Raw genomic sequence first — 27,638 nt, 5'->3', positions numbered from 1 at the left:
TTTATTTATTTTGCAACTAGTTTCAGTAACATCAAAAGCGAAATCAAAGAATAACATGACAATGCTTTGGAACATTCTTGCAAAACTACGTCCAATCAATGATGAAATACCCCGGGAATTGCTGAGTAAAACAACTCGCTAGATAAAAATAAATAATTTATTAAAGTGATCGAATTCCATGCGCTTGGGTCGACCGGAGCTCGGGTCGAAGTGACTAGACTGTACACTCAACATTTCTCATTATGTATACATAAACAATTTAATTTCTGTTCAAACAGAAAATCAACACTTAGTAATAAACGTTACATTGCTACTTAATATAATTCATATCACTAATACTCGAGTATTAGATTAAATTAAATTCACCGAAAAATAATATTACACACTGCTGGGAGCTTTATTTTATACATATAATAGCTTCCTAAAATATTTTTGTTAGTCTTATCGTTACATTACTAACCATCAAGTCAGTGGTATCTAAATGTTTGGCGCCTCCGTCTAACCGCCTAACTTTAATCAGTCGGTCACATGAATAAAGCAACTGCTTTCTGCGTGTACGTCATGACAGCACATAGCGGACTATGCGCTGAATGATCGGAGAGGCAGCTGCTGTTACTGGTGTGCCGTAGAAGGAATATCGAGGGAGATCGGCCCTAAAACTCCGTGTCGCCGAGAACGTTGTACATGAGACGCTTAAAAGAGTTCGATTGCTGAATGTGCTCTTCGTTTAATGCGTTTACCTGAAAAAAAAAAAAAAACAACCTTAACACATTAGATGCCAGTGACACAACGTCTGTGTTCAAAAATTCTTACTTTTATGCCAGTGACACTCATTTGTGACTGCAATAATTTCGGGCAGCATAGTGTAAGGTGCCCAAGCGTTTTCAACCTTTTGGTTCTAACGGCACGCGAGTTGGACTGGCGCGTAGAGTACCTAAACTAAAGGGTTCCGTATAGTATACCCATAATGTGTATAACATAACGGACAGCGGAGGTTTATTTAATAGGGTCATGTTTTTTTTACGAATCGCATACACTTCGTGGCGATCGCGGCACACCGGTTGAAAACCTCTGGCTTAGCAGAATGGTGCCGAAGCCGAATGTGTTAATTTAATTTATCTCTCATTCTAAGAGGAGGCCTGCGCCCAGCAGTGGGACTTATATAGGCTGGGATGAATGATTTTTGTGGTTTTGTCGTTTCTTATATTTTTCATAGGTGTTGCTCGTAACTTCGTGGGCGGAGCGTTCCATGAAGTTTATGGGCCTTTGCACACCGCGTTTTTAAACGCGCCGTCGACGCGCGTTGAATCAATACAAACGATTTGTTTTGGCTGCTATAAACATATCTGAGATAAAAATTAAATATAGCTTAGGTAAATAGCTTATATTACTCGCTTATGGCTTCGGCTGGCTGGGTGAAAGAATTTTTAAACTAGATTCAAAAGCTATTGAGTTTATCCATAGCAGCTATATCCATTACAAACTAAGCATTTAATACAAGCAGTTTTGACAAATAAACTTACGAAGCTCGTTTGTTTCCCGTTGCTGTTGCCGTTCATATGCGGCTGTTTCGTTGGTTTCGGGGTAGGCGCAGGTTTCTGTTAAGCGAAGAAATCTATTAACAATTCTGCGTTACGTGGTTACAACATTTCGAACAATCTGGAAAAATAATGTAGTATGTTGCTTCTGCTTTTTGAAGTTTGCTTTCTTTTTTACATAACTTTGGGCCTATAATTGTTTCCATGTTGTACTCGACACCATAAGTAAACTTGCTATCAGATACCATACTATTGAGATCTTAGGCCGTGTTGTTTAATGCGCAGACGCTTGTGATTTCATTCTACCCTCACCCAGTCCTCGATTTGACAATAGTCCGTATAGGCCGCGGCCTAGGAGGCGGCAGATTTCAGAGGACGTTAAAATATTATTTTAGAAAGGTACATACATGAGGCGGCGGAAGTAAAGTGGCCTACACACACTTATTAATATAAATACGGCAATGCCCTCACCCTATATCATTTGACACAAAGAAATGGTGAATCATAGTGATTCCAAATGCGTACGCACTATGCGGCTAACCGCGCGGTTTCATCGCGCCTGCCCTCTTCAAAGTATCGCTTGAGAAAGAATGCGCAGAGCCGTATAGTGCGTACAGGTCGATTCACAAGAGCTGGAATGGATTGAACGAAAGTAATGTCACTTAGACATTTTTGTACGAAAACGAATATTGGTGTGACGTGTATTCAAATAGGTATAACAAACAGATAATTTGGTTCACTCCTTCAATCCATTCTTACCAGCTTTTGTGACCTAGACTCCTAGACAATACGGCCTTGGTTCGGCGAGCGTTTACCTTGGTGGGCGGTGCCGTGAAGACCTTGGTTTCGACGGGCACGGGCACCTCCTGCACGATGTCGCCGAGCCCCTCCTCTTGCAGCGCGCGGAACGTCTCGGACTTAGCCGGGTCGTACAGCATGGTCGGCTTGTAGCTGCAGCACGAACGGGCGGCGGACGGGGCGGGACGTTAGTATTTAGTCGGTTAGCGGGCGCAAAACAATAGACAGAAACAATTAGAACCGGCACGCGAGACCGTTAGGGGGACGCGGAAGCGGTTAGTAACGCACCCAACGTTTAGTCGTGTTTGTTTTTAAGGAAGGACAGGTCGATAAAAATACTAACATCAATCATTTAGAAAGACAATATAGAGACAGATTTAAATTAACTTATAAGCTAGTTGTGTATGGAGAGTTTACCGCTACACCCACACGATGACACACACAATGTTTGTCGCGTGAACGTGGGGCGGATGAAGTATGCTGGACGCTTCAGGGCGGCCTGGCGGCCTGGCCGGAGACGACAGAGATCGAGAGTGCAGTGTCGGTAAGACAAGTTTCGCAAGAGACGAAAGATAGCAAAAATAAAAAATAAATAAGCATTAATGCGTCATGAGAGATGGGCGTCGACTGTTTTGGCGGCGTTTCTAGTAAAACACTTGCCTCTTGACAACGTGTGGCCGTCCATAATGGCCGTTAGAGCTATATAAGCAGAGAAATAGCCCGTTATTAAGCATCATCATTAACATTTTTGAAGACACAGAAACCTGTGGATTTATCAGTATTACATGAGTATGATAGGTCGAAACTTATTTTAATTGGTTTAAGTAGAAGATTATGCCAAGAGTTTATGAACTTTTGTACATTGCTGTTGTGAATAATTTATAATTATGATGTTTGCGTTGTCTGGGTAGATTTTTTTTTTCATTGTATTGCACACAAAGCAGAGGGATCATAAGGTAATCTAACTTTGTAATACTAATAAGCCAATGCATAGACATCACTATTGCCTTTTAGTTCATTAATTTCAGCATAAAGTCTACACGTAATCATAAATATTACAAACCCTCTATCAGGGGCATTGCATTAAGTAAATAATAACTCTACAAAACGTACAGGTAAGCAATACATATTTTTCAAGTAAAACGTAGAATAATTATAAACGAAGCGTCGTAGACGCACGTTAAATGTGTGAACATAACTGGCCTGGCATTCAGCCATGCTCCTGAAATTCAGTGCCAAGATATTCGTAGTCCCAGAAAGATGACACTCAAATATTTCTAGATATCGCGCTGCTCTGATAGCGTTTGTGTAAACAAATTTAACCAAAATATACCAATTTATATTTAAAATTTACTTCGGCTTAGTCATACCCGTGAAATAACCAAGATATTTGGGTGTTGAAAATCAGCCTGACATATTCAGTGGCAGTACCTACGAGATATCTTGGCTTATAATCATAACTGAATTTACTGGTACTGGTACTGAAGTAGGTATTGATGTACAGTCGCGAACAGAAATTGTTGAGCCACTTGCCACTGTTAGTTATTTGGCCGTGTTATGATATTCTGATTTATAGAGGACAACATTTACTTCGATTATGTATCATCATCATCCCAGCCTATTTACGTCCCACGGGTGCGCACAGGCCTCCTCTCAGAATGAGAGGGTATGGGCCGTAGTTCCCACGCGGGCAAAGTGCGGATTGGAAACACCGAACAACGATTATGTATAACTCGGCTAAATTATAAACAGTGGCGAGTGGCTCAACAATCTCGGTCCGCGATAGTACACTCAAAATCAAAAGTAGCGGATAACTATTTTATATAGCGTTATTACGTAGCTGTAAAGCGACAAGACATAAAATTGAGCAGCTACTTTTGACGCTGATTGTATGTATCGTTTAAATCACGACTTGACCACAATAGAACTCTCTCATAGTAAATGCATTATGGAAATTATACACGTTAAGCAATTCGATGTAATTAAAATGTTTACTACGAAAAGGTTCTTCATTATTTGGTTCAGTTAATAATTGGGCTATGTCATAGGCGCTGGCTACCGCTCGGCATTGAATATCTCAAATGCCCAACAACCCGATCTGTAGTTATTACCACTTTTCATAAATGGTAAACTACCTTATTGTAGTAAATTTTTATACCGTTAGAGTAAGGGAGGTAGTTTATCTCAATGATAAAGTTTAAGAGTAAGTTTTTTGTGTTCAACAAAAAAAAATACTAATATCTATGACTTTATTTAATTTTTAAGTAGGTACATTTTCGGGTTAAAGATAGGTACCTTAGTCTCAAAAGAATTTCAAATAATTATGTCGCTCTACCTACATGTTGGGCCAACCTGAGTCACGTTATTATACCTGCGTTACAGTTAGTCAGAAATACATACCGTTTGTTAACAATGTTAACATATGTATATTTTAAATTAAACTAAATACCAGATCGTATTTTTTTTTGATAGAGCAATGTATTGCGTACAATTATTATGAAACGAGAGAGCAGCCGATATGTGACAGATGTCACGTCATCAAGTGCGAATTTCCGAATAAAAACAAAGTAGTAAATATAATGTATACATTGCGTGCTAATTAATTAAGTAGGGAAAAGTTGTTTTTTTTTAATCACATTAGAATTTTGCGGTTATAACAAAAATACACGCGGTATAATGTTAGCTTAGATTGGCCAAACATGAATATTTTTTATCGTCTAGTTACTTAAAACTATGTGTACGTTTGCTATCGATCTTTATACTCACGGCAAGGGCGAAGTCTGTTGCCTAATCGAGTTGGCGATGTTTTGGTCCGAATATAGATTGATTGGAGAGTTGAATTGCTTGTGCACATACTGAAAAGACAAAGCGTCGCTATAAATAACAGAAACAAAATGAGAAAGCTGGTATGTATTTTTAACACTTCGATTCTTGTAGAAAACGCAGCTCCGTTGAATTTTAACTGGATTATTATTAGATACTGCCTCTTGTCGGCTTAGGATACAGTATTCAGAGTAAGTTTTAGTTGAAATATATGTTTTTGTAGAAATATTGAAACTTGTGACATGACAGAAGATAAACACCTGATATTTAAGAGTGAAGAAATAAAACGATGAGTATGAGAAGCTTAATACGATGGCATATAGACAAGTGAACAAGCTGGCAATCATTTGCAGAGTTCATATAGCGAAAAAGGTTTAATTACAGGAGGTTCTGAATAAGTAATTCGCGATTTATAAAGAACAAACATTAGAGTCAAAGGAAATTATGTCTATGTGCAGCGATGTTAATGAGCACTCATTTAGAAGTGAAACTCATAACCACAGTTTACGCTTACATTTGAGTTGACCGTAAAAGTTGGCTATAATACATTATATTGATATTAGTTTAACAGATCAAAGCGTACTAGTAGCCAGTAATCATCGAGAGATTTCATTTCTGATTAAATATGTGTTTCCTCAAACATGCATTACCCCTCGTATGCGGGAACTAAAAAAAAGTACTGAATTCTAGTCTCATCTGTTTTAATATTGCACAAATTCTGATGATTTAAAAAAATACAAAAATATAGCCTTTAATTTGACTCGGAACCGTGTCTTAAACATACGAGGGGTTAAGTATTTACATGTTCTTGTTTGAAGATTGTATCGTTTACATCGCTACAAATCGCAACTTTAAAATTAAACTGAAACAATTCGATATTCACAGTTCCAAAATTAACTTTAAATAAAACACAATCTGGTTGAATTTTGAAATGAGAAATTTTCGAATTATTTCAGTTTAATTTTAAAGGTGCGAAATGGCTAGTATGCCAAAAAAAGTTTCTGCAATTGATTGCTTGTCTTTGTAACAGAAGTGTTTGCACATGCTCGAAGCATCTAACACGGCACACGCTAACCACCTTGTTGCCTTCTTCTCCGACCACTCGCTGCAACACCGATTCAGCCACCTGAGTTGTTATCAAAAATTCTAAATATAGTAAAGCCGTGCGTTTCGATGAAGTAAGAACTAGTTCTTCAAAACAATTGACTGCAAATTAGATCAATGAGGGCTATCGCGTATGAATTCGCCACTAGAGGCGCTAATGTAGCGTGAGGTCTCCGAAATGTCAAATCTCATAGTTTTTGGGTGAGCTACGCGGGTTTATTTATAATTAGATTAATTTTGTGAATATTTAGCAATATCTGGAATTAATTATGGCAAATATGCGTTCCGGGGCAATGAATGTCTGTTTTTTGAGACAGTTTTGTCTTACAGAAACCTTTGTCCTCCCTTTTTTCCGAACAAAACGGGGACTATGCAACACTGTGGCATGCTCGATATTTTTATGGTACGGATTTAAGGTGTAATAAATATGATTTTAATCTAAACTTTGTTTTCACGCCCGTAATAACAGACTTTGAAAGCCATACTTAAAAACCTCACGCAACAGTGCGCCATCTAGTGAGACAAAAAACGATAGCCCTCATTGGGGGAGTGATGGATAAACACCATTTAGATCCATATTATTGGGCATGTTGTTGAATACCTAGTCATAGAAAAAAAGTTAGATTTCCAAATCATAACTAATATGCTAAACTGAACAGTCTAAAGTAAGTAACTAAAGCAAATGCCATGCTTTATATCTAAAAAAAAAACAACATAGGTATTCTAAATTTTAACATCAATTTCTTCAATAGTATTCGTAAATAAAATTGCTGAAGCTTTTAAAATTATTAATCCTGATTGTACCTACTATGATAGCTAGGGCTTACAAATTAAATTACACATGTAAATGTAAAGCCAATAAATCCTTATTTGTTTTAAACAGTATACAACATCGGAAAATAAACTTTCACCTTTGTCTAAATTTTTACTTTTTTTATTATTTCCGTAACTTTTACGGCCTGTCATAATGAATGAAACGAAATCTTAAGAAAAATATTTTTCTTGTGATTTAACCACACAAATTCATGGTACAGTTGCAAATCAATTAAATTATAAATGTGTACCTACTCGTAAGCAAGTTGTAAATTTGCATTGTTTTAACTATTTCAGTAAAAAAGGGTACATATTTCAAAATTCAAAATTATTTATTTGTTAAACATAGGTCAATAGATGTTACATTAGGTGATTAATTGTATCACTATGTCTCGCCATATGGCATACAAATATAACTATAACGACAGCTTTACATGCATCATAATCATTACAAAACAAAAAATACTTAAATAATTCTAAATGCAGTCTAACAAATATTCTTGAACGGAAATTTGGGTGACAAATCAAATAACTTAGAATGTATTGGCTTTAGTTCCCATTTTCACTTGTTTCAGTCGTGCAGTATGCGTGAAGATGTGTGCGTGCATAATTATGTGGTGTGTTTAGAAAGAGTGCGTGCATATCTAAAGTCACGAGTTATAACAAAAGTGTTTCTTCCATAGCCAAAGTCTTGTAACTAATTCAATTATCCGTATAGTTCGTATTTATTCACACTGTGTGGTTACTGTAACCTCGTGGACATTAAACCATACAATAAACCTGAAATAGAAATACAACGTCCATGGATTTTATTGGTTAGCCTTGGATTGTTGCTGAAAATTGGAAATTTACTGTTCAGGTTTCCTGTTGCAAATTATAGGATAAACACACCTGGGTACTTAAAAAAGAATGCGTTGGGTAAATTTTGTTCCAATGCCAAACGCAAACTGTGAATCTTAGGGGCTTCGGGTACGGGAGAATGGATAGTTGACAACTAGCAACACGGCTGGTAGGTGAATATAGAGCGGCTGTAAAGCTAGTGCCTTTTTCTGTGGCAATATTAAAAAGTTTCTTATGAATGAGGATGGGTTATACTTGCTAAATCGCGTACCAGGGCTTAAAAGTACGTCCACCTTCTCATACCAGGTGCAGAAACCAGGTATCAAAATACTTTCAAAGTATTTTCTGTTCAACGCAACGAGTCGAATACTTGCTTCCTTGCAAGTTTAAATTAAACCTTGTTGTTATACAGATAAGATTCAAAATATTCCAATCAAGACGTAAAATACTTTCAAAGTATTTTATTTCACGTATAATATATGTGTATGAATATAAAATATAATTTTGCTTTGAAGGGACAGTATACTTTAATGGAAAAATACTTTCAAGTCTTGCAAGTATATCGGGTCGGTACCTGGTTGGTATACTTGCAAGGAAATACCTGGTAACGTAAATACGCACCAACTCTATTTCTTAAGTAGAACCGTGAGCGCGGCAATCGATTGGATTATTTTTGCCACCATTAATATATTTTTCCAAGGATTTAGTTCTCTCTAATTTGTGTATCACTTTTTTTGCGTCAGTTTTAACACTTTTAGGTGTATTGCACTTTCGCTACTAGACAAACTATTTTTTTCTTTTTTTTTACATAGTTTATAATATTAGAACAAAGAAGACCAGACGTAGTTTGCGCATTTTTTTTTTAATTCTCATAGTGCGTATGGGCGCCATCTATAAAACTTTTTTTCTCAAAAATGACCGTAAAAGTTGACATTATTCTTTACATATCAGAAGGTGAAGTGCATAGTTTATGGTCAGCGAAAAATTAAAAAGTTAAAACGATTGCAGGCGCGCTAGCTCGACAATAATGAATTAGCGCGCCTGCAATCAGTCGCATTTTTTTTAAAGTTAAAAAGGCCATGGCAATATTGGCACAAGTCGTATACATACAGCCAAGTCTAATGGCCGGTATCAGATATTTTGTTGGAACAGCGGACTTTTTCTATTGGGTCTGAAATAGCTTGTGGTGTTTTCGGTGGAAAAATACACCTGCAGTTTATTTTTTAATGAAAAAAGGCGGGAAAGCATAAGAAAATTATTGGAATAAAATTAAATTTTACAATATATTTTGAGAAAAAGTTTATTCTATTTCAGAATTATTCACCATTTTTGAAAAAAGCTTTATATTAGTCTCGGCTGGAATAGCAATTGCTGGCTTCGTATTAGTTAAACGGACTCGCAAGCTCGTCCGTTTAATACTCATACTCAGCCAGCAATTGCCTACTTCCAGGCCACGACAATAATCTACTATTATTTCTCTCTCACTAGTTCCGCATTTTTCCGCGATAAAAGAAATGGCGCTAGTGTCTATCGCAGTACAAACATAATTAGATCTTATTTATTTTATTTTGTTGACATTTTGAGCATTTGAGGCTTTTGAACATGTCTTAATTTTAATTGATATTTTTAAAGTCAACAACAACATCAATTAATAATCGTCTAGTCATATTAACGTATTAAAAGAGTTGCTCAACAGGAAACGACTTCACGCCATGATAGCGGAAGTTGCCAATGAAAGTTTTTTATTTCAAATTTATATTGCAACTTATTAAAATCATGTTATTTAATTTGATAAATTACTTCTTTAAATTAATTTACTTGAAAAACCCAACGTATTTAAAATAGTCCATATTAAACATTTAAAATATTATAAAAAAAACACTAGTTTGGCTTGGAATCGGCTCTCAGCCAATCAGAGATCAGTTTTGAGATGGCGGCAAATGCGTCGTGATTGTCTATTATTGTTTTTTCGGTACGGTCGCCATTGTTGACTCGTAAATGACAAGACATTACTTTGCAAGTGTGGTAAAAACTTAAAAGTGCGGTTTGATTCGTGATGTCTGAGCCTCCGGATGGTAATTATCAACGGCCGGATGATTTTGCGCCCACATGCACAATCGCGCGTCAATCGGCTCATCATACCTGCCAGTAACTTTATTAACAAGATATCAGAATTCAAAGTTCGATCTCTTTGGTCGATTCGCGAAACACTAACAAAGTAACTCGTTCCCAAATCAAATCCCAATTTGATCGCATTTTATTTTATTTTAAAATTAGATCCCACGTATTGCTTGCACTATCGGTAAACCAACCATCGGTTTTCGAACACGTGGGATAAAAACGTAGTATTTTGCCGTGCTTTACCTTTTGCCTCATGAGGGTATCGCGGTAGTCGTGGCTAGGGGGCGCGCGCATCGCCGGGTTGGGGTGGTGGCGCAGGTAACTCTCCGTGGGTCCCGGCTCGCGGCGCACCTTCGCGCCTGGAAGGACCAGCGGCGTCGTGCGGTACGGCTAGGGGGAAGACAACACCATTAAGATTTTAACTGACGGATAAATGTGATGCCGACGGCATCATGCCGTCTCCGTCTATTCGAACAAAACAAACAGAGACGGCATCACATTTATCCGTCAAATAAATTTAATCAATGGACGGTGAAACAGGGGGTAAAAGAATAATTAAGGCCTGTTTCACCACTCATTGATAAATTTTATTTGACAGATAAATGTGATGCCCTCTCCGTCTATTCGGACAAAACAAAGAGAGGCGGCATCACAGATATCTGTCACATAAAATTAATCAATGAATGGTAAGTGTAGCTTAGGGCGATAGGCAATTTAAAGCGCGCGACAAATTCCATGGCAAGGTCTCCGAAAGAGTATGGTATGGTTGTGGCAGGCGCGGATGCAGCCCTCAAAAAAAAGGATGTGGTCACAGCCACCCGAAAATCGGTCAAGTACGAGTCGGAATATGCACTCGCCCATGAACAATCACGACTCATGGACGACTTTTAATTTGATTATTTCCTTATTTCCGGCATCAAGACATTGGCCTATCGATCTCGATTGACTGTGAAAGGGTAGACACCCAATCACAATTCATCACAATTCTATTTGGGTTGTGGGCATGTCCAATTCCATCGTCCCCACAACGGTGGATCCACCCTTGGGTTGTGGGTCAAATCCGGGCTCGTGCCTCTTTCTTTTCGAAGTTTATGTGCGAAATTACACTTGAATGATAACACACACACACGATATACCTATTTGTTACGGGACGTAGACTGTGATTAGTTTTAATGAGCTCCCGATATTTCGACGCACTGATCACGGGAAGACTGCGTCGAAATTTCGGGAGCTCATTAAAGCTCCGTTTCCACGAGAGATGTGGGAGGATGTGTTGCGAGAAATGTGTTTTTCATGAAGCAATAGAAACAGTCCTGGATTTGTCAATAGGCCGTATAGATCGCGGCCTAGGGGCGGCAGATTTCAACGAGAAAATGATTTTAGAAAGTTACATAGGGCGGCGGATATAAAGTGGCCTACACTCCTAAAAAACATAAATCCGCCACTGAATAGAAACGCTTCATTTACTTCGCCTCGCTCTGCTCAGCTGTTTCCACCAGAGATGTGCTGTGCGAGGATAGGTAAATGAAGCGTTTCTATTGATTTCCCCTCGCACATCTTTCGTGGATACGCAGCTTAAAGGTAATGGCGATCTACATCTCGTAACAAATTTAATTATATTATCGGCGGTGCTACGCGAAATGAAAATGAGAAATGTGTGATCACCTCATTAAGTAATAAGTACCTTATCATAGCTCATTAAATTAAAGTGCCTGTACCATCAGCCAAATGTGGTCTACACCTTAAAGTTAATAATCGTTTGCATGTCACAAAAAAATAATGCCAATAGATGTGCCTGTCAACCTGAAAGTTCGACTTTAGCGACATATTCATTTGATAGGAACTTGTTTAAAAATTGATAGATGACTTATTTGGCTGATAGTACCACAGCATACTCGTGTAGTATAATCTGTGGTGTGATAAACATGCTTTCTCCCACACTAGTAATTAAAGGAATCGAGGTTATAAGCAAAACGCGTCTGCGCTATTTATACCACGAGGTTGTTTCATGTGGGTTATGATTTCTACTCCGTTTCGTCCTACTATTTATACAGATGCAGAATCAATGTGGGTCGTGGTCGACTATAAAATACCTATATTTATTCTGAAATCACTTCAAAGATTGGGGAATGCTGTAAAATAGTTATGGTTGGAGACAATATACCTTTGATAAAATGTTTGTTTCTAATGGAGACTGAGATGTTAACAATTCAAGATCAAAGCGTGTGCAACAATTTGTTGATATTGCAATTACAGAGAACACAAAACAAAAACAAGTATTAGGTAAGTAGTATTAAGTATTGTATCATAACTACTAATTACAAGGAAAAGAAAGCTTAGTAGGTGCTGGGCTAAATCGTGAAAAAAATAGTTATATGGCAACAAGTTTTTAAAACAAACACATTTAAATATAAGTACCTAGTGTTGACAACTTGATGTTAGAATTTTAGCGTTTCCTAAGAAGTTTTAGTTGATCAACAAACGCGTAACGAGTATTTTCGTACTCGTGACAGAAGTCACGCATGTTCAGAGTTCAGACTCACTAATGTACCTAGTCATAACGTAAAAGTACGTTAGTAACGTTTGATAGACAGCGTATTTTATGGTTGGCGTAGTCTTGCAAGTACGCTCTCGCGTAGGCATAGCTACCTACCCAACACTCAGGGCGAATTTTATTTGTCACGAAAATAGGCGATAAAGGTAGTTTCCTTGAATTTTCGTGATATAAACAAGCAAATATTCAAAACACATAACTACATAGTTAACTCTACTACGTATAGTTATCCAACATTACAACATACTACATTATACTAGAAAGCTACGCTTAACATCTTGTATCGTGCTTCTTCAGAAGTAGCTATTAGCTGCAACAAGCAAAACTAAAACTTGTTCTTCTTAGTTAATTGTAAAAATTTGGGTCTCTATTCGAAATAAAACGAAGTGATACGAATATAACAAAAAGATGCCTAGTTTTCCTTAGCCTGTCATATGAAAGCGCAAACGCTTCCACCAAATGGATTTCCCGAGCGTAGAACAATAAGTCCGCTGTTTATTTCGAGCGTGTGTTTACTTACTAGCAGCTTTGAAGAGCTGACGCAACGCATACTCACACGTACCGCGCAAACATCTATAGAACTTGCGAATTCCTGCCATTTTCTCATCTGTACTCAGCGGCAAAAAATTTGGCCCACCCTTCATACAAAATTACCGATTCTGCATACATTTGAGGACCATATTTTTTGCCGCTCCGTATATTATTAATACAATATTTTCAGTAAAACATTTGTAGACTTCGCTTGGATAAAGCGTGAATTCCAAACGGAAGGGGACGCGGTTATTTGCAAGAGAATCTATCTCTCTGTTACGCTCTTCACGCTTAAACCACTGAACCAATTTAGTTAAATTTCCGTTTGAAATGGTGGTGTTCTGCTCGGCTTGTAATGGTGCTGTACTCGTAACACACAAGCGTGTTAAGTGTACCAACGGCAGTTGCGGTGGAATCTATCATAACGAATGCGCTAAGTTTAATGCAAATGACTCCGCTGCAACTCGCTCGAGGTGGATTTGTCCGCAGTGTCTGGCGCTGCGTCCTAAGGGCGGTGATAACAGCAATACGCCTGTCGGGGGGGGTAGACTCCTTAAAGCTTCGTCTATTAGTGGTGCTTCTGTTGTTGCATCAGCACACGAGACCGTGGACTTGGGTGCCGAGACGTGTGCCAGTGACAATGGTGCTGACACGACGCCCCCTATTCGGGATCCTGCGCTGGATTTGGTGGAGGAGTTTCGCTTATTTCGCGCGGAATTTGCTGCTATGCGTGCTGAGATTGCTAGTATTCACAAGGAGGTTTCCGAAATGCGTGTCACCCTTGGCAGCTTCACTGCACGCATCGATGCAGTGGAGGACAGGGTGGCGCATTTGGAAGAGCGACTGATTGATGGGACAGTTGATGCATGCAGAAAGGAACTGCAGGAAAATATAGCTCAGTTGAAATCGGAGCTTAACGACCGTGACCAGGACCTACTGATTAATGACCTCGAGATTTCTGGGATTCTTGAGGCGCCCGGCGAGAATCGGTCGCACTTGGTCTGCTTGGTAGCTCAGAAGCTTGGCGTCATCCTTGGAGAGCATGATATTGTATTTGCCGATCGAGTGGGAGCGCCCCACCGGCCAGTGGGGGAGGCAGATGTTGACAGGCGACTGGGCGAGGACAATGCGAACGCTGTGGGTGACGTGAGGCCTCGACCGTTGGTTGTGCGTCTTGCGCGTCGTGCGCCTCGTGAGGAGCTGTTGCGAGCGGCGCGGGTGCGTCGTGGAGCTGACTCCACTGGTTTCGGTCTGCCGGGCCCCACCCGCCGGTTCTATGTTAATGAACGCCTTACAAGGCATAACCGGAGGTTATTTTATCTTGTGCGGCAGGAGTGCTCGAGGCTCAACTGGAGGTCCCCCTGGACACATAGTGGTCGCGTGTTTGTCCGGTGCAGTAAGGAATCACCGCCGAAAAGAGTTCGCTCTGAAGCAGATTTCCAGCTGGTTTTTGGAAGCCCTGTTGTTTGTTGACACATAACAAACCGGAATCCTCAGTTGTCCTACGATGTGTTTCTTATCTCTTGTTTTTCTGTTTATGCCATGTAATCAACTCGGTTTATTTATTAAACACGGTTTACACGGTAACCTTCAATTGCTGTTGTTGCTGTAATATCGTCAATATAGATTTTATAATAACTTATGCTATAATTAGGACTGTATGCGCACTTTTTAAGCACTATGCACTGTGTACCTATACCCGTATACATATTGTAGAGGTTTATGGTCACTTTTTAATATTTTGTGTTCTTATCTTCTGTACTCCTAAACAGCGTAGCTACAGTTCCTACTCCCATTTATGTTTATATCTGTCCTATATTATGTTTTGTAATACCTACGCATCGCACAGTATTAGTAACATAAATAAAATACTCATCTCCATGCATACTGACTGGCGTCATGCTACCTGCTTGGCGTTTTATATTCTAAATAACAAGTACATTATATTTTTATTCTCCTACATTGTTCAACATATCCCTAATAATAAAAGTTTAACTATTGGCCTCTTAAACCCTGGTTCCTTGGCCACGCGTCATGAGGAGTTTCTCGTTGCCTTGGAGCGCCACTCCGTTGATATCATGGCCATAAATGAAACCTGGCTCCGAGAGGGCGGCGAGGCTCGCGCTCCGGCGCCAGCGGGCTACCGTCTGCGCCACATGCCGCGTCAGTCTGACGTTCGCTCGCGCGGAGGTGGAGTGGGCTTTTACATACGCCGAGGATTGACCGTGCGTGTGTTGACTGTTCCTGGTTCGCCCACCGTTGAGCAGATGTGGTTGAGTCTTCACGTGAATGGCAAGAAGTTGGCTATAGGTACCGCCTATCGCCCTCCATGGCTGAACGTTGATGTATTTATTGATGCACTGGTTGAATCGGTTTCTTCGGTCTCCATGTTTGATTTCATTGTTTTAATGGGTGATTTTAATATCAACATTTTATCATGTTTGGACAGTAACACTAAAAAACTTAATGATTTTTTACACTTTGCGCATTTAACTCAATATGTCAATGAACCTACTCATTTCACTGATCACTCGGAAACGCTCATTGACGTAGTATGCTCGAACTTGAGGGATCTTAACTGTGTTGTTGACTACATACCCGAGTTAAGCAGCCATGCGTTCATTTCCACTCGACTTAACGTAAAAAAGATCAAACCCCCCCCTAAATACATCACGTATCGACCCCTTAAAGATATTGACCAGTCAGTGTTTGACGAGGAGGTAGCAGCTGCTGGGTGGGAGCGTTTGCTGTGTGATGACGTAAACGATACCCTAGATAACTTTAACGCATACGTTCTTCACTTGTTTGATCTTTATGCCCCGGTTAAAACAATTTTCCTTAGGGAAATTAGCTATCCTTGGATCACCCCTACACTTAAAAAGATGATGAGTCTTAGAGATGCTGCTCATGCTAGAAGCCGTCGAACTAAGCTTGCCCACCATACAGAATATTATAAGACGTTGAAGGGTCTGGTTGTCAGGGCTATTCACAGTGAAAAATCAGCGTTTTTTGAATATCACGTAAATCAAAATCTACACAACTCACGTGCACTTTGGAAGAGCATAAAACAAAACATAGTAAATTTTAATAACAAAGTCGAGGAATTGCCGTTACACCTAAATAACCCTGACCAAATCAATAACCATTTTATTAATGCTCCCTCTGGGCCCCAAATTGCTTTATCCGATCTTACTTACTACGAGTTCCACCGTTTTGGGAAGGCAAAATTTTCATTGAAACCAGTTGACGAATCCACAGTTCTAGGGATATTAAAGTCATTCGCTAGCAATGCTCTTGGTGCGGATGGTATATCATTGGATATGGTGATGATGACATTGCCCGGCACTCTAAATATAATAACAAAAATAGTTAACCAGTCAATTAAAACCAGTACTTTCCCCTCGGCATGGAAGTCTGCCATTGTTAAGCCTATCCCAAAACATCCAAATCCCATTGATTTCAGCGATTTACGACCCATCAGCATCTTGTGCTTCATGTCAAAGATTTTAGAAAGGGTTGTATGTTCACAAATGACCGAATACCTTGAAGCCAATAATATTTTGCCTCTGAAACAGTCAGGGTTCAGAGGGTCCCGTAGTACAGCAACTGCCCTTTTAGACGTGATTGATGATCTTTTAGTTGCAAAAGATAGGGCAGAGGTGGCTTTGCTAGTGCTATTGGACTTTTCACGTGCATTTGATACCATTGATGTAGCGCTGCTTTTGTCTAAACTGTCCTATTATGGGTTTGATATTGACACAGTGAGATGGTTTTCAAGTTATTTGAGTGATAGGTCGCAGAGGGTTGGGTTGCCTAATGCTGAGGGTGGTATTCATCTCTCTGAGATGGCCTCGCTAAGATGCGGTGTTCCACAGGGCTCTATCTTGGGTCCCATATTATTTATTCTCTACACGGCAGATATAGTTGGGTGTTTCGAATTCTGCAACTATCACATGTACGCTGATGATACCCAGATTTTTAAAACGTTTAAGCCCTTTGACACCCTCAGATCAGTCAATGAGATTAATCAGGACTTGGAGCGCGTTAGAAGATGGTCTTCGCGAAACGGCTTAATTCTAAACCCGGTGAAGTCTAAATATCTTATCATTGGAACAAGGGGGCAGATTGAGAAAACTTGCAGTTTTGATGTTCGTTTGACGCTGGGTTCGGAATTGTTGGAACGGGTTACCGTTGCCCGCAACCTTGGTCTCTTTATGGACGAGGGACTGCATTTTGAACAGCATGTGCTTGAGGCTACTAGACAGTGCTTTTACCGGTTGAAAGTTTTGTACCAGGTTCGAGATTACCTCAGTATTGACCTTAGAATCAGGCTCTGTGAGTCGTTAATTTTGTCTAAGCTTAATTATGTTGATGTTGTAATAGGGAGCTGCTTACTGGCTCGTTCCAAGACTCTTCTGCAGCGTGTCCAGAATGCCTGTGCTCGTTTTTGCTTTTCAATCCCTCCGAGAACGCACGTGTCTCCATATCTCGACCAAAGTGATCTTTTGAGAATGGATGCCAGACGCTCGTTACACCTAGCTGGTCTGCTCTTCGGCGTTGTGTACCTCCAGCGGCCACGGTACCTGTTTGAGAGGCTCATCATTTCTCAGCGCGAGGTTAGGTCTGCCACGAGATTAATATTTCCTAAGCACTGTACGGCTGCCTTTCGTGGGAGCTTCCGCTATGCTGCCACGAAATGTTGGAACAATATACCACCACCAATAAGGAATTCCAGTACGATTGGTTCTTTTAAATATAAATTCAAGAAATATCTTCTGGATGTGCAGAAAAGTAACACTCAGTCAGTTCGTACAGTGCTACATCCTTCCTCTAATAATGTCTGATAATATCCTGTGCTGTATGTGTAGGGGTATTGCATATAATATGTTATTTTTGTTATTTTTTATTTTATTTTTTTAGTATTACCATGCCTCTTGCATTGTGCCTTATGTCCGTCACTTGGTTAAAACGTAGCCTTAGTCTTAGCTGGGTAATATTTAAATACCTGTTTAATTATATTATAAATTTATAATGTAACAAGTGGAGCTGTCGTTTAGCTCAAATCTGGGCTCTGCAGAAAATCAGCGTTGCTGCACCCACTGTGTAGCAACACATGCTGAGTGGAGACCCTTTTTCGGTGACAATTGGTGTCATCACCATACAATTTATTGTGATTTTGCTTGTATAGTAATATATTATTGTTTTTTGTGTTTGGTGGTGGTACTGTTGGGACCGTTAATAAATCATTTTTCTTTCTTTCTTTCTTAAATGAAAAAAAAAACGGGATAGCGATAAACAAATTTTTGCACACGGAATCACGAACAATAGCTGGTAACTAGTGAAGCTCTATGGAGAGCTGATTACCGTTTCAATAAAACACAGTTGTACCTAATTACTTAATTCCAAAAGATGTTCTAAATGAAGAAAGCTAGTGAGCTGCAGATAAATCAAACTTACTTTCAGGAATTTGTCTCAAAACTATAAAGTATTTGAAAGTATAAAGAAATGCAGAATAATTACTTTAATTTTGAATTAAAATTATTGGAATAAAAATATATTTTATAACGAGGCCATTTCAGGCCACATGAAGAATGTCATGAATGAACGACATGAAGAATTAGTGCAAAACGGTAGTGTCAACAATGTTTTGACGTGCAACTTATATTTATTTTTGATAGTCGTTTAACAGTTTGTTATTTTGATTTATAGGGCCATTAAGCTGTGTTTTCAACTACTTTATCACAATCTTATTCCTCACTCGTTGATTTTAGTTGACATTTATTGTCATTATTACACGTTCGTAATTTTTCAAATGGGTGTTCAGGAGTTACGGAAGATGACATTGCGCTGAAAATAGCGGCACAGCTGACGATGTCAATCAAACGGGGGTGAAGGTGAAATTCAAGGTGATATTGTACTTAGAAACTACTTTCGATTATTTCATTAATATTAACCAGTTTCAAGAAAAATTAAAATGACTTACGACGTGCAGAAGAATTTAAGTTTTCTAATGGTTATGTTAAAAACTAGCGGTGTCAAAAGTCAAGTTTTCTTAAAATTGCATTTTGAAAAAAGAAAGAAGTAAAAGCATTAGTTATACGACTAATAAATAAGTAAAGTAAATCTAACTTGAAAAGGAGTATTAGCAAATTAACAATAAAAAAAGCAGTCTAATAAGTATTCGGTGTAAGAAAAGAAAGTAATGAGAATCGAGTCTGCAATTCTTAAATATTTAAAAGTTAGTTAAAAAACAACGCGGTCGTATGAAAATCATTTTCCGACGCAATCACTCACATACTTCTTCTCGGAAAATTACGTCGTAAAAGCTCACGAGTTATTACATCACATATTTTGTAACAGAACGCGCGTTTCAAGTGCTCCAAAATTAGATATAGAACATTCGAGAAATGGAATCGGAAATTTCCCGAACAGTTAAATTACATTGACCGTCACATCTGGTTTTCAATTAGAAGCATCGCTATAAATCACTTAGTCGGTGCGACATGGCCGTAATACTCGTAATCATAGTGTCGCAGGGATTAGATGGTTAACGCGTTTGATTGGTTTTAGTTCATGCTGTGATTGCGCTGCACGCACCCAGTTCGTAACGACTTCCTCTTCTGGATGCATGGGGTCCTGGTACCCGTTGGGGAAGAAATTGGGGTTGACCGACATCCTGGTGTGAGGTAACACTGAGTAGCGCGGACGTGTGTCGTGCAGCGTGCGATCGCGAACTGCCGCTCCAGTCGCTCCCTCCCGAGTAAACAACGCGATTTTGATGCATTCTATTTTGGAAATATAGCGGGAAAATAGGCGTCGAGTGGGCGAGAGCCTCTCGCGGAGCCTGTGAGACGCCAGCATTAAACAGGCATTATTTATTACCCGATACTTGATCACATACATTCCATGCTTCTTTTAGTCCCTGGAGAGTACTTTGGGCTTGGATCCCTAGAGGACAGACATTCTCTTGAAACTTTTTTTTTTGCTGAAATCTAATGTGGTAAAGGTGAGGTAACTTTCAGTTAATAATAAAATTATATTTTTAAATTGGGAATAAAATTAAAAGTTAATTGAGTTGGCAAATAAGTGCCGTGGTCAAACTCGCTATTGCCATTCAAAATCTATGAGGATAATAGTTTTCATAAGTAATAAGTTATATAGTGAGGGGTAATAGTTATCCTTTGATAAGCATACTTAACTAAGTATTGCGAGATTATTGTTGGCAACACCAAACAGAACGTATTTTTTTTTTGATGTCAAGACGTGCCCTCTTGTAAGAGTTTAATAAATTCAGTTGTTCTTCGAACGTTTGTGCTTGCATTTTATTCAGTTCATAAAATTAAGGCAACGTACAACCACAATATAACTCGCTACAATTATTGTCCTATCTCTCGTAATTAACGCTTCCTCGCCGCAACTTATACATCTTAAACTTAGTTTAATAATTAGTGTGTACTAAAGCTAAAAGTACATTATCGTTAACCGTAGCTCGCTAAAATTTGAATCATTGCCACATATATGCGTAACGGGGACGTAGCAATTCATTACTCAAATTGCATGAGCAGGAGTAACATAGCGTCTAATTGCGTTACATGAATCAGATATCCGATTTAGACTCCTACGATGTTTGAAAGCATTAATGAACAGCAGTTGTTGCGTACATTTAACCAGATATCATATCTTCTAGATATCCTGTCTTCGTAGGTTGACGCCGTTAAATTAGTTCGATTTAATTAATAACGTATCTTTAGACATAATAGCGTTCTGGCCGCCTGCCAAAATAACCGTAACGCGCGTACGTCTTAACCTATATCGTGGAAAACGTCAAGGACAAAAAATAGAGTCAAATTATTCGAGGACATTTATCTTTCACCCTATAATGCCAGAGCAACTAAAGAGATCTATACATATATATATCTGTCAATAAAAGCCGCCATTAGTTAGAGGAAACGAAGAGAATTTTAACTGACAACATGAGTGAAAATATACTCGTAGTTTGTTAAGTATTAGTAACACGGTTAAAGTATTTTAGCTTTTTAGCTTATTAGCAGGAAGGCTCCCTGTATTACGGCTTCTTGACTGTTTTTTCAAAGCTTTTATTTAGGTTCACCTGTCCCGTTTTTCTGTCTGTCTTCAATCAAATCTTGCAAGTTAAATTCGACCAACTTCTAGTGGTTGGATTGACTTGAAATTTGGTGTATACCTATATAAATTGCTTGACAATACAATAATCTAGTAGTGATGTCCTGGTAGTCCAGCCAGAACGTCTCCACAGGACGGAAACCTTCAACGGTAAATGGCATCGACTTGAAATTTTGTAGGTATGCAAATGTAGTTTGGGTGACAATGCAAGTAAAGTTGACAAAAAGAAAAAGTACAGTCAACGAAAAAGCTTGTATTAAAAACGAAATTATTACAAAACTTATGTCTTATAGAATTTGTTCAATGCCTACTTTACTTTACATAAGCATTACTGGCCACTTACTAGAGAAAAACGAAATTTCGATTTAGTATTAAACTCAGCTTAGTAATGTCAAAAGGTAAAGAGCTTTAAAGTTAACCTTTCCCCACAATTAGGCTCTAAGCGATTAATTCCTATGCCACTTTAAAATTTATGGCAACTTGTTTCAACCATTTGGTTATGCAAGTGGACATACTATCTGAAGTCCCTTCCTGCCAGTTGTTTATGAGTCAATTATTCTATGATAAAGCTGTTAGTCTTATTTTTTCGTACCTACCTACATATGCGCAGACTGTCACTTTGCTGGCTGATAGAGCCATAGCATGTCAATAGAAAGGTACAGTTAAAATCTACCCTGAACTGTGTGACATGACCGATGGGCCTATTCTTTGCATGGTTTCAATTTAACGATGACGAAAAATTATAACGGACACGAGTGGGTGTCGCAAGTTACGAGCTGCGTAGAGAGTTACGCAGTGGGATTGTTGAGGGACTAGCCATTTAAATGTCGAATCAGCTTATTGGTCCTTCGAACCGATATAAATGATGTAAATGTCAATAAAGTAATATTTAAACGGCCGTTATTTTTAAATTTAAAGCATCTTTGTCTAGGCAACAATGGAGCTCTCGAATCGGTTTTTTTTATTGAATATATGTCATGTCAGTCATGTCATGTCTTTAAAGACAAACAATGTGAACATTGAGTAAAACTCAGACACATTCATCGTCGTCAAATAAAAAAATCACGCCGTTTTTAAATTTCTCGAACTGAACAACGAACAGAGCCAAGCATATATAGACCCAACCATTGCTATGAACATTTATACGATCATTCTAGGGACCGCTCTAGTAAATGCTCGTCAAAAACATTATTCGTGATGATATCGGTCGAATGCACGGCAAAAACTTCGAAGCAAATTTACCATCGTTATGCTTGAATGCTTGCTAAAATGCTCCTATTTACATATGTTATAAGCTTATACCTGTACACAGAAAAAAAGATGTCTTATTTCAAAACGCAAAACTCTCTCAAGCACTGTTTGTTGAAGTGAGAAATATAAATCTTCATCAAATAAATATATCTCAACTCAACAATATCACATTTTTAAAGAAAGAACCTAAATTAGTTAGTTCAATCTTCATATACTTTTGTGGCAAAATGGACAAATTTGAGTAAAATAATTAATTGATTTGCAACAAAACGCTACAGCGTTTTAACAATAATATCAAATTTTCTTGAAAATGTTATTTGATGCAAGTAATCTTCTTTAAAATAAGCATGTACACAATTTTCAAAGAAATATTACTTAATATTTCCTTGAATACTGTTACTTTTTCGGACGAAAACTGCTAATTCTTGGTTTAATATTCACAAGCTACAATCAAGATCTAAAAAGTTTAATATAAATAGACCACAGTTTTACACCAAGATTCAGTAAATTTTCGGACGAAAACTGCTAACTCTTGGTTTAATAGTCACAAGCTACAGTCAAGATCTAAAAAGTGTAATTTAAAATAGACCACAGTTTTACACCAAGATTCAGTACATTCTTGGTTTGATTTACATTTTATTTGCCATTTTTTCATCAAAAGTTTTAGTATTTCAACCAAGAAACTGCTAACTCTTGGTTTAATATTCACAAGCTACAATCAAGATCTAAAAAGTTTAATTTAAAATAGACCACAGTTTTACACCAAGATTCAGTATATTTTCGGACGAAAACTGCTAACTCTTGGTTTAATAGTCACAAGCTACAGTCAAGATCTAAAAAGTGTAATTTAAAATAGACCACAGTTTTACACCAAGATTCAGTACATTTTCGGACGAAAACTTTTAATTCTTGGTTTAATATTCACAAGCTACAGTCAAGACCTAAAAAGTTTAATTTAAAATAGACCACAGTTTTACACCAAGATTCAGTACATTCTTGGCTTGATTTACATTTTATTTGCCATTTTTTCATGAAAAGTTTTAGTGTTTCAACCAAGAAACATACAAAAATTAGTATTTCAACCAAGAAACATACAAAAATTAGTATTTCAACCAAGAAATATACAAAAATTAGTATTTCAACCAAGAAACACACAATCTTAAAGTAAATAACATTGACGGTGGTATATCTTGTTCATCTCGTGGTGTTGCCATAGTAGAAAATAAAACCCTTATAATGGGACATCCATCATGCTTCACATTATTATTATTAAAGCTAAAATAAATAAAAAATATGATTGTAAAAACCCGCATAGAAAACTTAATTTTGAATTGCCTATTTCAAAACCAACGAATTTAAATAGCATAAAAGTGGCTAAATAGTATAATAGTTTAAAATTTGTATGACATAATTTATAGTAAAATATTGTATGCAAAAGCAACTTAAGACATTAACAAAATTGGTTGAACCGACTAACATTTTCGGAAAATCCACATCCTACAATAATTAAATAACACCCGTCCAATTAAAATTGACAGATTTACCACTTAAAACAAAAAAATGGCAAAGAATTACCAGTCAAAACAGTCGAATGTGGTACTTCCAACAAAAACAGTTAAAAATGTCCTGTTTAAAATGTCGGTTGTGCCACATAGTTATGACAAAAAAACTTACGAAAAAGCAATTAAAACTGTCGGAACTGTCACATCCGATGCCCAATTTTCAATTTTTATTAAGCAAAATCTAATTTTTAACCGTATAATTAGTAGTTGAAGTATAAAAAAGATTATGCAGGAAGTTAATAATACAATCCTGAGCTTAAGTATATTATGATTTAACTTGCTTTTTCCGTCGATTTGATCGTTGTGGTTAAAATTTTCAGTAACAGGTTTTTTTTTTCATTCGTATTGTAGTAACGGTTACGGAAGCCTACACTGAGAATGGTCCGACGTAAGCAACGTAAAAAAAATTTTTAACGTCTATGTTTGGGCCCAATAGTCTTCAGCAGACATCTCTTCTCTCCAACCAATCTCTAAGAAAGAAATAAAGACTATTGGGATAGAAGAGGAAGGATGATAGGACACCTAATGAGGCACGATAGTTTTTACGAATATTTTGGAAGGGAAGGGGAAGAGGGGAAGAGGAAGACCAGAATAAATTATTTCCAACAAATACGTGAGAACGTCAACCAGGATCATACCAGGAGGTCAAAAGGCTGGCGGAAGACAGGGATAAGTGGCAATTACTCCACCGACAAGAGTGCAACTCTTAAATAGAAGAAGAAAAAGGATGTTTGGGCCAGCCTGTATAATCTGACACAACAGTTGCAATCATGCAAACAAAAGATATCATACAAGATTGTGTGAAATTTGAGCAAACAAAAACGATGCCTAAGGCGAACCTGTACAAAAAATAAGTTGATTTTTTTTAATAATATTTTTTGTTTTATATTTTTCCTAAACATAGAAATAAACTCAGGGGGAATTTTACTACAAAAGGAGATTTTTTCAACTTGATGCGGGGAATTTCCAAAAGTACCTCTGGCAACACTTTGCTGGAGCCAGAGAGAACCCCGCCCGTCCATTTTGTTTGTGTTGTGTTGTGTATTTGAATTGTGGGCGTTCGTTTGCTGTGCTGCTGGCTGTTTGTGCATAAAAATTAAAAGGTAAGTAAAGATTATCATTTCATTACGGATAAGTGGATGACGTCAGTCGATTTATTGTCAGAAGTTTGTCTATTCACTTGGTACATAAGTAATTAGGTCTCGCTTGACCATTCTTTTGTGTTCTTATATTTTTGTGTTTGTCCTAGGCTGACTTCCACAATAGAAGTTTCGCTTATACTTTGCCACGCGACTATGATCTCCGGTAAAAATGGACGAAACAGTCCTTCTTCTAAGGAAATGGAGCATTTCTGAAGAAATCATCAAGAATTTCCTTGGTAAATACCCAAATCTAATCCAAATTCCAATTTAATGTAATCTTGTTATTAATTAGTTACTTGCATTCGTAGATTCAAGCTTTAGTTAGCAGGTTTGTTATATAGTAAACAGTCTTAAGAATCGAATATTATATCCGCAACGTAATGCTTATCTTGATTTAATGCCAAGATTATCTGATTATCGACGAGAATAGTCGGTTCTCCAGCCTAGCACGGTAAGGTTTATCGACCCATTTTATCTACCAATGACTCCAAGGAAATATATAAAATGGATAGATAAACCAACTGTGCTAGGGTCTCGGGTCTCAGGCCTCAGGTGAATATTATATAGGTAAACAGGGCTTATGTACTCGTATTCGTGGCTAAATGATGAGGTGAGTAAAAAAGAATTAGATGTGTAAGAAGTGTTTGACGTCATAACACATACAGCCTAGGTTGTATCTATAGCGGCAAACTGCTAAAATGCACAGCCAGTCTCTCGGTTTGGTCTTTGCCGTAGTCTAAACTAATGATATTTATATATTTTTTTAGATAATGACATATCTATAGAGAACTTCAAGGATTTGACAGATACTTATCTCAAGGAACTATGTCCTCACATAGGACAAAGAATTATATTAAGAAACAATATTCAAGATTTGTTGGAGTCCGTTGCTACTACTGAAGCATTATCTGAAAACACAGTTTACACCAATCATGAATCACATTCGTCTGCTAGAACTAACAAAGAAGTCTCAGGAGACAGTTTCTCAAGTCTTCCAATTCTGGATGACATCACAAATATTTTAGAGGACATAAATAGACCCCCTCTTCCGGATTTTGACATCAACACACTGTTGCAAACATCTGCCCATGGAAGCAGCATTCTTAATTATTATAAAGATATCAATGTCTCAATGCTAAGAAACGCAATATACTTGTAGACATTATTATAAAACATATATATACATATATAGTGAACAAGTAATAACAAATTCAGTTATAAAGTAGTAGATATTGTAGAACAAAAAAAACTTCACTTTTATTATATTAGCGAAGTTTTATGCTGAATCCTACAAAATATCCTTCTCCAGTTCCTACCGTGTTCCTGTCTCATGCCACCTTTATCCAGTAAACCTGCTTGCCTCTGTAAGTCCGCACTGTCTGCACTCAGTGTCCTATGACTCTTATCTTTCCACTGTTATCCTAGATATGACCAGCCCATATTCTTATTATTCATATTATGCTTGCCTTGAGGTATCCTCCTAGTTAGAATTTAGATCTTTTGTATACCTAAGTAAAGTTTAGTTCAGGTTTCAGTCATTCATAATGATACAGTTTTGACAACAGACTGCTATTGCAATACTTGACAACATTTGTTTTTAGGGTTCCGTACCTCAAAAGGAAAAACGGAACCCTAAAGGATCACTTCACATCACTCGCGCATCAAGGGTTCCGAACAAATTTGTCTTGTCTGTCTGTCCGTCTGTCACAGCCAATTTTCTCCGAAACGAATAAACCAATCAAGTTTGAAAATTGGTACACATATGTAAGTCGGGACCCAAAGACAAAACTTGTAACATAAATTAATGAGTTTTAAACATGAGAGGCCGTTTTGGGAGGTAAATTAGCGTTTAACGTCTGTTTTTTTGCCAAATTTTTGGTAAAAACAGACTTAAAGAAATATGTTGAAATGTCATAGGCTCATAAGTTTTTCATACTAAAATAATAAAGAGGAAAGATTTGTTTGAGTGATTGTTTGTTTGATTGTTCGTATTGAAATTGGCTGTGGCAGACGGACAGACAGACAAGACAAATTTCTTCGGAACCCTTGATGCGCGAGTCCGACTCGCACTTGACCGGTTTTTCTTATCAGACCCAGGCTCCAAGTCCTTATTATAGTAGTTTTGTACAATGTTTGTATAGTAGTTGTATTTAGATTGTAGTTGCATGTTAGTACATAACTTTGTTTTCGAAATACAAAGTAATTAAAATATTACTTTCATTTTCAGTAAACTAAGAGCAGAGGATTACAACTTGATTGCAGCAAGATTGTATCTCTCTTTCCAAGCGAAAACATTGGGACTTATTTCATGAGAGCGGTTCCAACTGCAAAGTCTATCAGTGGAAAATATATTCCGGCTAAAAGGCAAATTAGTTGATAAAGTTCGGAACCTGCTGTATATATCTGGAGAGAAACCGGA

General features: G+C 37.8%; 1 protein-coding gene across 3 annotated transcripts; it reads right to left on the bottom strand.

Annotated features, from left to right (window-relative positions):
• Positions 1–139: 139 nt before the first annotated feature.
• On the bottom strand, positions 140–19,867 carry LOC141433160 (uncharacterized). 3 transcript variants are annotated; one of them, XM_074095067.1, is made up of 8 exons: positions 19,720–19,867; positions 10,281–10,427; positions 6,238–6,285; positions 5,103–5,191; positions 2,997–3,035; positions 2,354–2,489; positions 1,524–1,598; positions 140–740 (listed from the first exon to the last, which is right to left on the bottom strand). In XM_074095067.1, the coding sequence occupies exons 1-8, from the start codon at positions 19,795–19,797 to the stop codon at positions 654–656; spliced, it is 699 nt and encodes a 232-aa protein (XP_073951168.1). In that variant the 5' UTR covers positions 19,798–19,867; the 3' UTR covers positions 140–653. The 3 variants fall into 3 exon arrangements, with proteins under 3 accessions (XP_073951168.1, XP_073951166.1, XP_073951167.1); XM_074095065.1 differs by lacking the exon at positions 2,997–3,035 and having other exon boundaries at positions 19,720–19,865; XM_074095066.1 differs by lacking the exons at positions 2,997–3,035; positions 6,238–6,285 and having other exon boundaries at positions 19,720–19,865.
• Between the last annotated feature and the right edge of the window lie 7,771 nt (positions 19,868–27,638).

Source organism: Choristoneura fumiferana, chromosome 12, assembly GCF_025370935.1.
Source record: "Choristoneura fumiferana chromosome 12, NRCan_CFum_1, whole genome shotgun sequence".
Lineage (NCBI taxonomy): Eukaryota > Metazoa > Arthropoda > Insecta > Lepidoptera > Tortricidae > Choristoneura > Choristoneura fumiferana.
Note: the sequence above shows the minus strand (reverse complement) of the source record. Positions and strands in the feature narration are given on the sequence as shown.